Source organism: Cebus imitator, unplaced genomic scaffold (genome assembly GCF_001604975.1).
Source record: "Cebus imitator isolate Cc_AM_T3 unplaced genomic scaffold, Cebus_imitator-1.0 Scaffold2, whole genome shotgun sequence".
In the NCBI taxonomy this organism is placed as follows: domain Eukaryota; kingdom Metazoa; phylum Chordata; class Mammalia; order Primates; family Cebidae; genus Cebus; species Cebus imitator.
The window spans coordinates 14,905,278-14,918,220 of NW_016107317.1; the positions used below are offsets into that span (position 1 = coordinate 14,905,278).

General features: G+C 36.9%; 1 protein-coding gene across 4 annotated transcripts in view; it reads left to right on the forward strand.

Moving 5' to 3' along the window:
- GXYLT1 (glucoside xylosyltransferase 1) overlaps positions 1–12,943 on the forward strand; it is a 107,621-nt gene that overhangs the window by 48,680 nt on the left and 45,998 nt on the right. For 2 of the 4 annotated variants that reach the window (XM_017530277.2, XM_017530302.2), the window contains one exon: positions 448–4,074. The exons of the other annotated variants lie outside the window; for them this stretch is intronic. In XM_017530277.2, the coding sequence (XP_017385766.1) occupies positions 448–609 (162 nt within the window). In that variant the 3' untranslated portion in view covers positions 610–4,074. Of the gene's footprint in view, positions 1–447; positions 4,075–12,943 lie in introns of those variants that run through there. 4 annotated transcript variants of the gene reach the window in all.

Consider the following 12,943-nt stretch of genomic DNA (forward strand, 5'->3'; position numbering starts at 1 on the left):
TCATCTTTAATTCCTCCCACCATATGCCTCTACCTCATTTCCTTCCAGTCCAGCCTCAGCACTGTTATTGCCAGAAAGGTTTTTGAAAGGTGGATTTCAGGTGTCATATGTGGTAAAGCTCTTCTTCTAGCAAGTTCAGCTTCTGTTAGTTTCACCCAGATACCTGCAGGGTTTTTGGTTGTGTTAACCGGTATCTCGGAGTCTTCTCTGCCCTTGCGCATAGTTCTCCAGGATTCCTCCAGAGAGTTACCACGACTGTCTTTCTTTAATGGGAGATAATAGTTATGTTTAATTTATTGAAAATATTTGTTAAACATCTAATTTCTGTGAGACATTAAATGGACGTTGTTCATATTAAACTGAAGAAGTTTGGAAAATAATTGAATTTATATATGTACCTTTGCCTTTAAATTTGTTTTTTATTTTTTTAAATTTTCTTTTCTCTAGTGTTCTTTTGAAGATGACAACATCCGTTCCTTGTTAAAACCTTTAGAACTGGAACTACAAAAAACAGTGCATACATACTGTGGAAAAATTTACAAAATATTTATCAAACAACTGGCAAAAAGCATAAGAGATCTTTATGCCAGATCACCAAAGGAAAAGTGATTCTTAGTGACTGCTAAATCAAAGGGATGAAAACAACAAAGAATCAGAGGATAAGTGTGAAGGAATCATCTTGGGTGAGGTATTCAGGAAGGAATTATTCATCTGCAGAATAGTTTTTTTTCCTAAAGAAGTTAAATAAGCAGTATTTTCAGGTAATGAAGAATAAGTTAATATCTTGGATTCCAACAAAGAAACATTTTTGATCTCTGATGTTTTGTAATGTTACTATCATTCCAGTATGGTTTTAGCCTGCAGACTTCTGTTGACTCATACTCTCAAGTAAGAGTGGTAGGATTGTGTAGATGGAGAAAATGTACCTCAAACAGTGCAAACACTCAGACTGTGAGTAGAGCAATAATTTTATGTCAGCACTAACCTCACTTTATATGTGTGAGAAAAAAGTTTGTTTACAGGAGCAGAAACAGTTCTGTTTCTAAAGAAATGTGATGTAACTGATGTAACCATTGACAATCTATGTGTGCCTTTATACATTTCATCTCTGTTTTAAAATGTTTTTATGACAATCATGTTTAAAATTATTTTTAGATTATAAGTAAGCTGCATGTTAAAAATTGAACTGTGTAAGAAAGAGGAAAAATAGTGAAACCTTTGGAGTTTTAATCTGTGTATGAGAGAGAGAGAGAGAGAGAGATAAAATGTAGTGTTTTGTTTTGTATGCATTAAACTGTCTTGCCAAAACTCAAATTTAAGATTGTTAAGTAGATATTTGCAGAAATTTTTCTTTATCACTTTAAATGAAAAATGTCAGCTTTACTGGGCATTCTGGAAGCAAAATATATTATGCTTATCATAAGGTGAGAACCTTAAGAGTATACTCATGATGGTGGAAAATGTGGTGGACCAAAATGCATAAGCTGTATACTTCCTGTGAGTAGTAATTTCAGTTACAATGAAGTTGAAAAATGTGGTCCATTTAGTTTTCTTCTACCTCATAATGGCTTTGCAAGATACTTTTGAAGAAGCAAATGTCTAGAGCCTTACTTGAAGTATGTTAAACAACTTTGGTGGATGATTTGGATTAAGATTGTTATATCCAGCTGTAGAAAATGTGGTTTTAATTGAGCTGATGTGCATATTTTCCTTTTTTTGAATATCACTTAAGATAGTTAATTTTTTTAAATATTGAAGATGAGAAAAATACTGCTTCTTTTGGCATTCTTGACCAGTTATCTAATATAACTATAGATTCTGAATACTTATCATATACTGTGCTGGGGCACATGTCTTATTTTACCAACTGCTTTATGGTTATCTTCTTTTTCTCTCTGATATTTTAATGCTCAAGTAGAAAATGGAAAATCATGAAGAAAAAATATCACCTGTGAAAATTGTGGCAGTTAGCTTTGTGAAGACACTGTGACCTCTGTGGAGACATGGAATATGCAGAAAGAGATGGTTAGTACAGTTGTTCTATCTTCTGCAGTTCAGTCAGGGACAAATTGAGAGAGGAAAGTTAAAGCAAGATGCATTAAATGTTGATAACCAGCCTAGCATTCTTAGAACAGATGGATTTAGAGAACACAAGTTGTAGTTCCTTGGCAGAATCCCACGGTGGATATAAGAAGCTGTGAACTGTGTTGAAATTGAGCTTACTGAATAGAAAATGAGAATACCAAAATCTTGAAGTTTGGAAGGGTGTGTATTAGATCATTTTTAATGGTCCCTAAATAAGATCATTGCCTGCCTGACTATATAAGACTTGTGTTGGGAGCTTAAGAATATTCTAAGCTTAGGCCTTTGGAGACTCTGGCATGCTGTGTCTAGGATGGAGTCTGCAAAAAAAAATTTTAGTGAAGAGATTTAAAAATTATGCAAAACTAGTGCATTGGTATTCAACTTCCAGATCTGACACTTAACCCTAATAACCCCATGCTTGCTTCATCTGTCACTTTTTTCTTTGCTTAACTATCGTAAAGAAAATCCCAGACATCGTGTTATTTCACTGCTATGAACACTTTGGGTAGGTACCATGATATCACACAGTCCTTTGGCTTCATCTCGGCCAGTCCTCAAGCAGATTTCCCTGATTATCTCAAATATGCCATCTTCTAGTTGGTTTGTTAGAATCAGGGCAGAGAATATAAGTCACATGATGATTTTGTTTTTAACAATTACCTCAGATGACTTAGATGTTAGCCACTTTGGGAACCACTGGAAATTATTTTGCCAACTTGAAAGTTGAAGTTAGGATGCCACAATTCTTGGCACAGTTGGTGGATTATAAATGCAATTTTAAAATATTATATTGGAGGAAGCATTTGGGGTTATTGACAAGATATGAATGTATATTAGTAAGTTCTTTAAGATTTAATTTCCTCAGTGAATGGGGAATCTCAGCCTCATGGGCTCTAATTGATTGGGACTGTGTAGAGCGTGGTCATAGTTTAATCCAACTGGACCATATGCTGTGGTCTCACTTGTGTTGTGGCTTATTTACACTGAGACACACACTACATTGTGGATCAGTTGGAATGTTCTTCAGTTGGTTTATTTAGACCTGACCTAATTGATCATTTTACCATAAATTGAACTATAGCAAAAGCTTTCTCTTAGGTACTGTTTCTACCTAAAATTAAAGATATCAAAAAATATCTATAATAATTTTAAAATGAATTTTCTGAATTTCTCTTTAGACAAGGTAACTCTTTTGAATTCTAAAGAAATGAAGTTCTTGGAGTTGATGAGAGATTATAGATGGAAAACTGAGAGAATATATTCTATTTTCATGTAAATGGTCTTTCATAAAACGTAGTGTACCTGTGCAGTTTATATAAATTACATGATTTATTATTTGAGTCTATGTATTAATTCTGACCTCAGAACTATCTCTGGGCTACAGTATTACCAAAGTGGGATGCCTTTAAAGTGCAGTCAAACTTCATTTTTATGAAGTAGAAAAGAACTTGGGAAACCTTTAAGAATATATATTGTGATTTACACTTTGAGAAAATGTATACTTTTCTTATTAAGAGTAGTTCATAATAGATAAGGGTTATAAGGCCCTGAAATGATATTAGTGCTTCCTCATTGCTCTCTTATCTTGCTTCCAGTCAGACGTTATTGGTATAGTGAAAAGAAGACCAGATTGTGAACTAGATCTGGATTCTCTTCTTAGTTAGTAACTCAGGCATGTTATTTAACCTTCTTTGTGCCTTAGGGTTTTTAAGTACAATCAGTGTATACCCTTTGAACCTCAAAAAATGAGACTCAGAAGAGATAATGGATTTGGAAGCATTCTGCATGGCTTACATTATGCCACACCAATTTTACTGTTGAAGTTCTGTTTTGCTCTGTTGTTTTCTGTACAAAGCATTCAGTTTACTCAGGCTGAATATTTTCTGACATATATATATCTCCAGTATGAATTTGTTTATTTTACATAAGGAAGAGTTTTTCAGGAAGAGAAAGTAGAGAAGAAAAGAATGATGTAACTAAATCAAAAAAGAAGGAAAAGAGAGGAAGTGAGAAAAGGGGAGAGGAAAGAGAAAGAAATAAGAATGGGAATGGCAAAGGGCAGAGTAAGAGAAAAGATGGAATGATTGTGTGGAAAATTGAGAAGCAGAGAAATGGTGTGGAAACAGTACTTTTTGAGTTGTAGCCCTCGTGCTCCATCACGGTTGCTTGCCTAGGCTCTCTGGGGCCGGGAAAGGTGCTGACTTTCATGGAATGGGGCAGCAGGGCCTGCTGTGTTTGGTTTGTTGGTACTAGAGTTGTTTCCCAGTCACCTACTCACTGATCATTTAGTGCCAATTCAACAGTTTATGTGTGTGTTTTTTTTTTTTTTTTTTTTTTTTTTTTTTTTTTTTTTTTTTTTTTTTTTTTATATTATATTTTTTTTTTTTTTTTTTTTTTTTTTTTTTTTTTTTTTTTTTATTGAATCCCAGCTTGTGAGCTACGTCCTATGGAAACACAAGTGTCTTCCTTTTTAACTTTATCCTTTTAGCCATCCCAAGTGTTAGACTGCAAGACTAACCACATATTCCCCAGCTGAGGTTGGAAGTGGAGGGGACTGCTTCATTAGGTCTGAAGGGGGCCCAGGAATGTATTGTAGCAGTTTTCCCAGATGATACTGATGAGAGGCCAGTTTTGGGAATCATGACTCAGCCTTGGATGGCAAATTAAACAACAAATGACACCTGTTTATTCCTCAGTTGGAATACTTTGAGTTGAACCATTCTGAGTAGATTTAAGAGAACAAAAGACAGCAGAAATACCTTAAAAGATATTATTCATTGTCTTATTTTTCAGATGTTTGTATTTAAGTAATACCTTGGTAATAATCAGAACTTCTTTGAGGTGTTTTTAGAAAGACCACTGATTTGTTTTTTAAAATAAATTTTCTGTTTCCTTGGAGTAGAGAAGAAAAGTAGGGGTGCAATATGTCAGGTGTGGGGCCAATTACCCATTTATTAAATGCAATTTCAGATGTCTTAAAATAATAATTGCCTTATTGCATTTTAATATTTAATAAAAGTAGATTAAATAATGATTTGTCTTATAACAGTTATTCTTTTATACATTGCCAAAGCAACCTGTTTTGCCTATTAAAGTCTGGCTAAACTGTTCTGATGTTGTTTCTTAATTCATTAAACATGAAACTGGGTTTTAAAAGCTAAGTTATATAAACTTAAGACAGAAGTCTAAAAATCATACAAGAAAATTCTTTTTTTAAAAAACTAAAATGATGCTATTCAAATATCTAGCAATTAAAGAATCATGGGAAAAACAGAACAGCATATTAGATGTAACAGTTTAAAATTGATTGCAAATCAATGTTAAACTTTTAAATAGAAAATATTTAGCACCTCATTTCTACTAATAATTTCAAATGTTTAACGGTACTATTTCATTAGACTTTACCGTAAACTCAGTTTTCCAACAAAAGCCTTTGAAAAGGTAAGAAAAAGTAGAAATGAAAATTTCTCTCACCATGAATACTGTGAATACCATTTGGAGGGTCCCTGGTCAAACCTTTAAATATCAAACTGAAGAACTGATGTGGAGCCTTTGATTATATTTAGTTTATATACAGGACCTAAATATTCATACACATAGCACACTATAGCAACCTCTTCTAAAAAATTGTGAAGATAATGCAAGAGTGTATATACTATTAAAAAGTAAATTGGCTGGGCGTGGTGGCTCACGCATGTAATCCCAGCACTTTGGGAGGCCGAGGCAGGAGGATCACTTTAGCCCAGAAGTTTGAGACCAGACCAGTCTAGGTGACAAAGTGAGACCCTGTCTCTACAAAAAAATTTAAAAAATAGCCAGGTGTGGTGGCATGTGCCTGTGGTCCTAGCTACACAGGAAGTTGAGGCAGGAGGATTGCTTGAGCCCAAGAGTTTGAGGCTGCAGTGAGCCAAGATTGCACCATTGCACTCCAGCCTGTGCGACAGAGTAAGACCTGTTTCATAAAGGAATTTGACTTTGTGAAAAATTGCCATCTTCAACCTTTGTATCAAATCTCTTTAGGGAATATTAGAATATTATTTTTGTCAGGCAAAAATAATTCAGGGCTTGAGTATTGCTGTACAATATGTTATTGCTTCAAAACTTAGCAGAGCATGCATGCATCACATGCACGATCATCAATATTTGAGAGCTGGACCAGTGGTTTTTGATGGATGCTATAACAGAAGATCTATGATGGATATGGTGGTTTGCACCTGTTCCTGAAGTCAGAAACTGGAAAAGTTTGCAGGTATTTCAATTTTCCCAATCCTTTTGCATAAATGTATTAATATTTTGAGTAATAATAGTTCTAAAATTGCAAGAAGGCATCATGGTATACTGTGATACGTAGAGAATACTACTTATACACTGCTCTTTACGTTAAAAGGTTTTGGTGTAATGTGAATATTTTCCTCCAAGTATTTTGTGTATTTTGACAGTTACTATAGGAGAATATAAAATTATAGATTCTGATCTAAACTAAGAATAATGGAAAGTTGCTTTGTTCTGCCTTAGAGGAGTTTTCAGTTCATCCTCTTCCTGAGAAACTGTGTGTTGCTGTTACTAAATAAACATCTACTCAATAAATTAGTTCCTCAAATGATGTGTCTGGATTATTTTAGCAATCAACAACAGTTGTAGAATATTTGCAATTGAGGTGCTTGAGAACCAGGAGTCTAGGTGGAGGGCAGTTTCTGGATTGACTAATTCAGCAGCTGAAGTGTCATCAAGAACCTGGGTGCCTTCTGCATTTCCATTGTCATTCTCACCAAGTGAGTCTGATGTTTCCCCTTACAGCTCCAAAGTGACTGCAAAGGTTCTGGGTGGTGGATGACTTGGGGCTGAAATGTATCTTTTTTTTTCTTTTTTATAACAGGAAGGTTTCACCTGGCCCCATTCACTTGCCCTCATGGCCATAGCAATGTGTATTATCTTTAAAGCAATCCCTTTTCAAAGGGAATAAAGCTGCTACAATTGGCTCAGACCATGAAGATTTGCCCTTGAAATTAAAAATGACCTCCCCTTGATGAATGGCTGCTCAGAAAAAGGGGAACAACTTCCAGGCTCTGAATGAAGTTGGTGGGGCAGGTGTGTGTAGGGAGTTTGGAAGATAGCTGTTAGGTGGGCAACAGACCATATGTTGTTTTACTGACCCAAGTGTTTCCTATAATTTTCAGGCAGATCAAATTGCAGATCTAGAGAAGAGCATCCTTTTCTGTGGCAGGAACTAGTTTTGCTTTTAAAAGTCTGTGTAAGGCCAGGCAAGGTGGCTCACACCTGTAATCCCAGGACTTTGAGAGGTTTGAGGTGGGAAGATCGTTTGAGCCTTGGAGTTTGAAACCAGCCTGGGCATCATAGTGAGACCTCCCCTCTGTGCAAAAAATATAAAAATTAGCCTGGCGTAGTGGCACACGCCTGTACTCCCAGCTCCTTGGGAGACTGAGGAAGGAGAATCACTTGAACCCAAGAGGTGGAGGTTGCAGAGAGCTGAGATCATGCCACTGCACCCCAGCTTGGACTACAAAGCCAGACCCTGTCCTCAAAAAAAAGAAAAAAGCTAATTTAGATGAGAATTGTGGACTGAAGGAAATTTAAAAATAAGTTTCTGTAATGTTACAATAACAGTTTTCAGTTTTGTATATTTTAATTTTTATACAACTTTTTTTTTTTTCCCCCCTAGATGGAGTTTTGCTCTTGTTGCCCAGGCTGGAGTGCAATGACGTGATCTCAGCTCACTGTGACCTTCACCTCCTGGGTTCGAGCAATTCTCCAGCCTCAGCCTCCCGAGTGGCTGGTACTACAGGTGTGTACCACTATGCCCAGCTAATTTTTGTATTTTTAGTAGAGATGGGGTTTTACCATGTTGACCAGGATGGTCTCGATCTCGACCTTGTGATCCACCTGCCTCAGCCTCCCAAAGTGCTGGGATTATAGGCGTGAGCCACCGCACCCGGCCTATACAATTTTTTTGTCACAATTATAAAAAGGGTTTTAAAAGATTGTGGAGGTGGTGATGGCTTCTGGGGAGAGTTTAAAAGTTCCTTGAGATGAAAGATGTGTTTATTGGCAATCTTTGTCATGTTTTTAATTAAATTTTTTTTTGTAAATTAAAAATTGTCCTAATTGAAGTAAAAAATACAGAAGATTTAAAAGTATATAATGTTTAATATGAAAGAGCTTCTTCTCTACCTATAACTAAAAAACATTTGGTATCTTTCTTCCCAGTCTTGTGCTATGCATATGTGTACATACAGGAACGCACGAATGTGGCTGTAAAATCATTTCTGCTTTATGCACTGTTCTACAATTTGCCTTTTTCTTTTTTTTACATCATGTATGACATCTTAACACATTAGATCCACCTCATTCATCTTCATAGCTGTGATTATTATGTAGTGGTGTCCTTAAATAGAGATTAGTACACAGATTTCTGAAGTAAAAATTGTAAGTAAATGAGTTTTAACTTGATAGGGGAAGTAGAAACGAACTACTTTCTGTTTTTGCTTAAATGTGATTGAACTTAAGGAGCGTTATTTTAGGAATAAAACTGTAGTGTAAGAATCAAAATAAATGTTTTTTTAAATTAAAATAAATTTTCTACAGTTTGATACATACTAATACATTAGGTTGGTGCAAAAGTTACTGTTTTTTGCCATTTTAACATTTAATGGCAAAAACCGCAGTTACTTTTGCACCAACCTAGCAGGTAGCAATACCTGATTTTGTGAAACTGGTGTGTCTGATAAATGTTACTTCAAGGTTCTTTTTCATATATATAGTTTGAATATTTTGAACAGTTAAGTTTAAAAATTATTCATAAGGCCGGGCGCAGTGGCTCACGCCTGTAATCCCAGCACTTTGGGAGGCCGAGGCGGGTGGATCACGAGGTCAAGAGATCGAGACCATCCTGGTCAACATGGTGAAACCCCGTCTCTACTAAAACTACAAAAAAATATTAGCTGGGCATGGTGGTGCGTGCCTGTAATCCCAGCTACTCAGGAGGCTGAGGCAGGAGAATTGCCTGAACCCAGGAGGCGGAGGTTGCGGTGAGCTGAGATCGCGCCATTGCACTCCAGCCTGGGTAACAAGAGTGAAACTCTGTCTCAAAAAAAATAAAATAAAATAAATTCATGGTCTGGATTTGGTGGCTCATGCCTATAATCCCAAGCACTTTAGGAGGGTGAGACTGGAAGATTGCTTGAGGCTAGGACTTTGAGACTAGCCTGGGCAGCAAGGGGAGACCCCCATCTCTATAAAAGATTGTTTTAAATGAGCTGGGTGTGGTGGTTTACACCTATAATCCCAGGTACTCTGGAGGCTGGGGCTGGAGGATTGCTTAAGCCAAGGAGTTTGGGGCTGCAATGAGCTGTGATCATGCCACTGCACTCCAGCCTGGGTAACAGAGTGAGATCCTGTCTCCTTATAGATAGATAGATAGAAAGATAGATAGATAGATAGATAGAATTAACAAAAATTGACCACAAAATGTGCCTGTGCTTTGCCCACTGTTCTTTAACATTTAAATTATATTAAGAGAACCACAACTGGTTAAAATAAATTTTTAATATATAAAAAAAGTGTATTCAAAATTAATTTCACTAGCATGTTTTATTTAACCCAGTATATCCAAAATATTATCTGGATATGCCAATATAAAGTTAGGTATTTCATATTTTTCCCCATACCAGTCGCATATTTTTCACATACAGTACACTTCTCAATTTGAACTTGCCACAGTTCAAGTGTTCAGTGGCCACTTTTAGCTAGTGGCTATCATACTGGACTGTGCCTCTCTAGAATGTAAACTCTGAAAGCAGACATCATTTCTATTTTTACTGTAGTGTCTATCACCTAGTACCCTGATCACAGTACTGTACATAGTAGACACTAAAGTTTGAATTTTAATTGAGACGTGTTAGGATTTTTTTGTGAGTTTGGAAGAGTTTGAACTCTAGCCATTTAAAAAAATAAAGGCATTAAGTAAAATGCTTCAAAAGATGCCCATCCTCATTGGCAGCAAAATAAACCAGAAGAGTTTAGTTTTTTAAAAATTGTAATGATGGAGCTTTTACTTTTTAATGTGAGGAAGCTCAATACTGAAAAGTTATGGCAAATCAGGAACTACAGATGGAAACGTAAGGCGGTATGATTTACATACCCTCTTATTTCACTTTTTGGAATCGTTGATGATTCATGCACATACATTAATCTCAAATCTGTAATAAAAACGAGAACAACCTAAATGTCCAGAGGTAGGGAAATGGTCAGGTAAATGATAGTACATTATTCTAGGTCAGTGGTTCTCACTTGGAGGCAATTTTGGCCCCCAGGGATATAAGACAATATGGAGACATGATTGTCACAAACACAACTATACGGGTGGGAGCAAGGAAGAGGGTGAGTACTAATGGCATCTAGTTGGTAGAGGCCAGGAATGCTGCTAAACGTTTGATAAGATGGACAGTCCCTTACAACTAAGAATTATCCAGAATGTCGGTGCCACTGTTGGGAAACTGGGATATGGGTAAATAATAATTGCAAGACGTACTTTGATACAGATAAGCACAGGAGGCCATAGCCACACAGAGAAATCAAGCTGTTCTTGAGGCATAATAAATGCTTCCCAGAGGAAATCACATCTGTACTGAAATCTAAAGTAAAAGCAAGGGACAGGCAAGAAAGGTGTGGAAAAATTTTATTTTTTATTATACTTTAAGTTCTGGGATACATGTATAGAACGTGCAGGTTTGTTATGTAGGTATACATGTGCCATGGCGGTTTGCAGCACCCATCAACTCATCATCTACATTAGGTATTTCTCCGAATGCTATCCCTTCTCTAGGCCCCCACCCCACAACAGGCCCCAATGTGTGATGTTCCCCTCCCTGTGTCCATGTGTTCAACCATTGTGGAAGGCAGTGTGGCGATTCCTCAAGGATCTTGAACCAGAGATACCATTTGACCCAGCATCCCATTACTGGATATATACCCAAAGGATTATAAATCATTCTACTGTAAAGACACATGCACATGTATGCTTATTGCAGCACTATTCACAATAGCGAAGACTTGGAACCAACCCAAAGGCTCATCAGTGATAGACTAGATAAAGAAAATATGGCACATATACACCATGGAATACTATGCAGCCATAAAAAAGGATGAGTTCACGTCCTTTGCAGGGACATGGATGAATCTGGAAACCATCATTCTCAACAAACTGACACAAGAACAGAAAACCAAACACCCCATGTTCTCACTCATAGGCGGGTGTTGAACAATGAGAACACATGGGCACAGGGAGGGGAACATCACACACACGGGTCTGTTTGGGGGTAAGGAGTAGGGGAGGGACAGTGGAGGGTGGGGAGGTTGGGGAGGGACAGCCTTGAGAGAGATGCCTGATGTAGGTGACAGGGGGATGGAGACAGCAAAACACCATGGCATGTAGGTACCTATGCGACAATCCTGCGAGATCTCCACATGTTCCCCAGAACTAAAGTACAATTTAAAAAAATGAGATATGTAGGGACAAGAAAAATAATATATTAATTTTCTTATATTAAAAAAAAGACCAGGTAGATTTAAAATCTGCTTTTAATGGTGTATTCTAAGAAATATACTTACTGCCTTTTTATGCACTTGAGTGCATGAAAATATGAATAAGTGATGGTCATATGGTCATGTTTATGGGTAGGAAAGATGTCAACAGCTCTTCACATTATAAGCAATATGGCTTTATGCCACAGATGAGGAGAAATGATTTTTTTTTTTTTTTTTGAGATGGCATCTCATTCTGTCACGCAGCCTGGAGTGCAGTGCAGTGGTGCGATCTTGGCTCACTGCAACCTCTGCCTCCCTGGCTCAAGTGATCCTCCCACCTCAGCCTCCTGAGTAGCTGGGATCACACCTTTAAACTTATAAAAATATGATAAATTTGATAATTTTCTTTTAAATGAGAAAAAAGATAGAAGCCTATTTTTTCACACAAATGTAGGTAGTCAAAGCGGGTTTGGAAGTTCTGTTATTAGGGACTCCTTCTAGCCTGCTACTTCATCATTCTTAACAAATGGCTTCCATCAGTGGTATAAGAATGCCATTCCAGTTCCATCCACCATCTCCTTTTTAGCTATGGAGGAAAAAATGGAAGGGAAAGGGCCTGCTCTTAGCTTTAATAAAACTTTTGGGGAGTACCATCAATTATTTTGTCAATTACTTCTACTTACATACTTTTGGCCCAGGGCTTAGTCACATGGACACAACTAGCTGCAATGGAGCTTGGAAAATTTTTGCATATTCTAGATATTCATGGGTCCACATAAAATTTGTCATATTTACTACAGAAAGCAAAGAAGGAGAAGGAGAAGAAGAAGAGAAAGAAGAAGGAGGAGGACAGAAAGAAGAAGAAATAGACTGAAGGGCAGCAATCAGTGTCACATCTTGCACATCTAAAAGATGTGTTTGTTCTAGAGTTCCCCTGTTGGGTAATTTGGTTGGGTATAGAATTCTAATTTGTACAGCAACTGTCCCTTTAAATTTGGGAGACATGTTCTTTTCTCTTCTAAATGGTAATATTGTTATTGAGATGTCTGATGGAACTCCGATTCTTGAACTCTTGTATATGGCCTGCCTTTCTGGAAACCATTAAGGTTTTTTCTTCCTGGAGGCCTTCATTCTGCTGGGTAATTCTCCCTGGAGTTCCGAAATTTCATGATAATAAACCTGGGTATGAGCCTTTTCTCTTTCATTGTGCTGGGTACTTGATAAACTCTTTTGGTTTGGACATGTGACGTTTGATCTTTTATTTCTGGGAAATTGTCTTGAATATTTTCCTTTCTTTTCACTTTTTTTTTTTTTT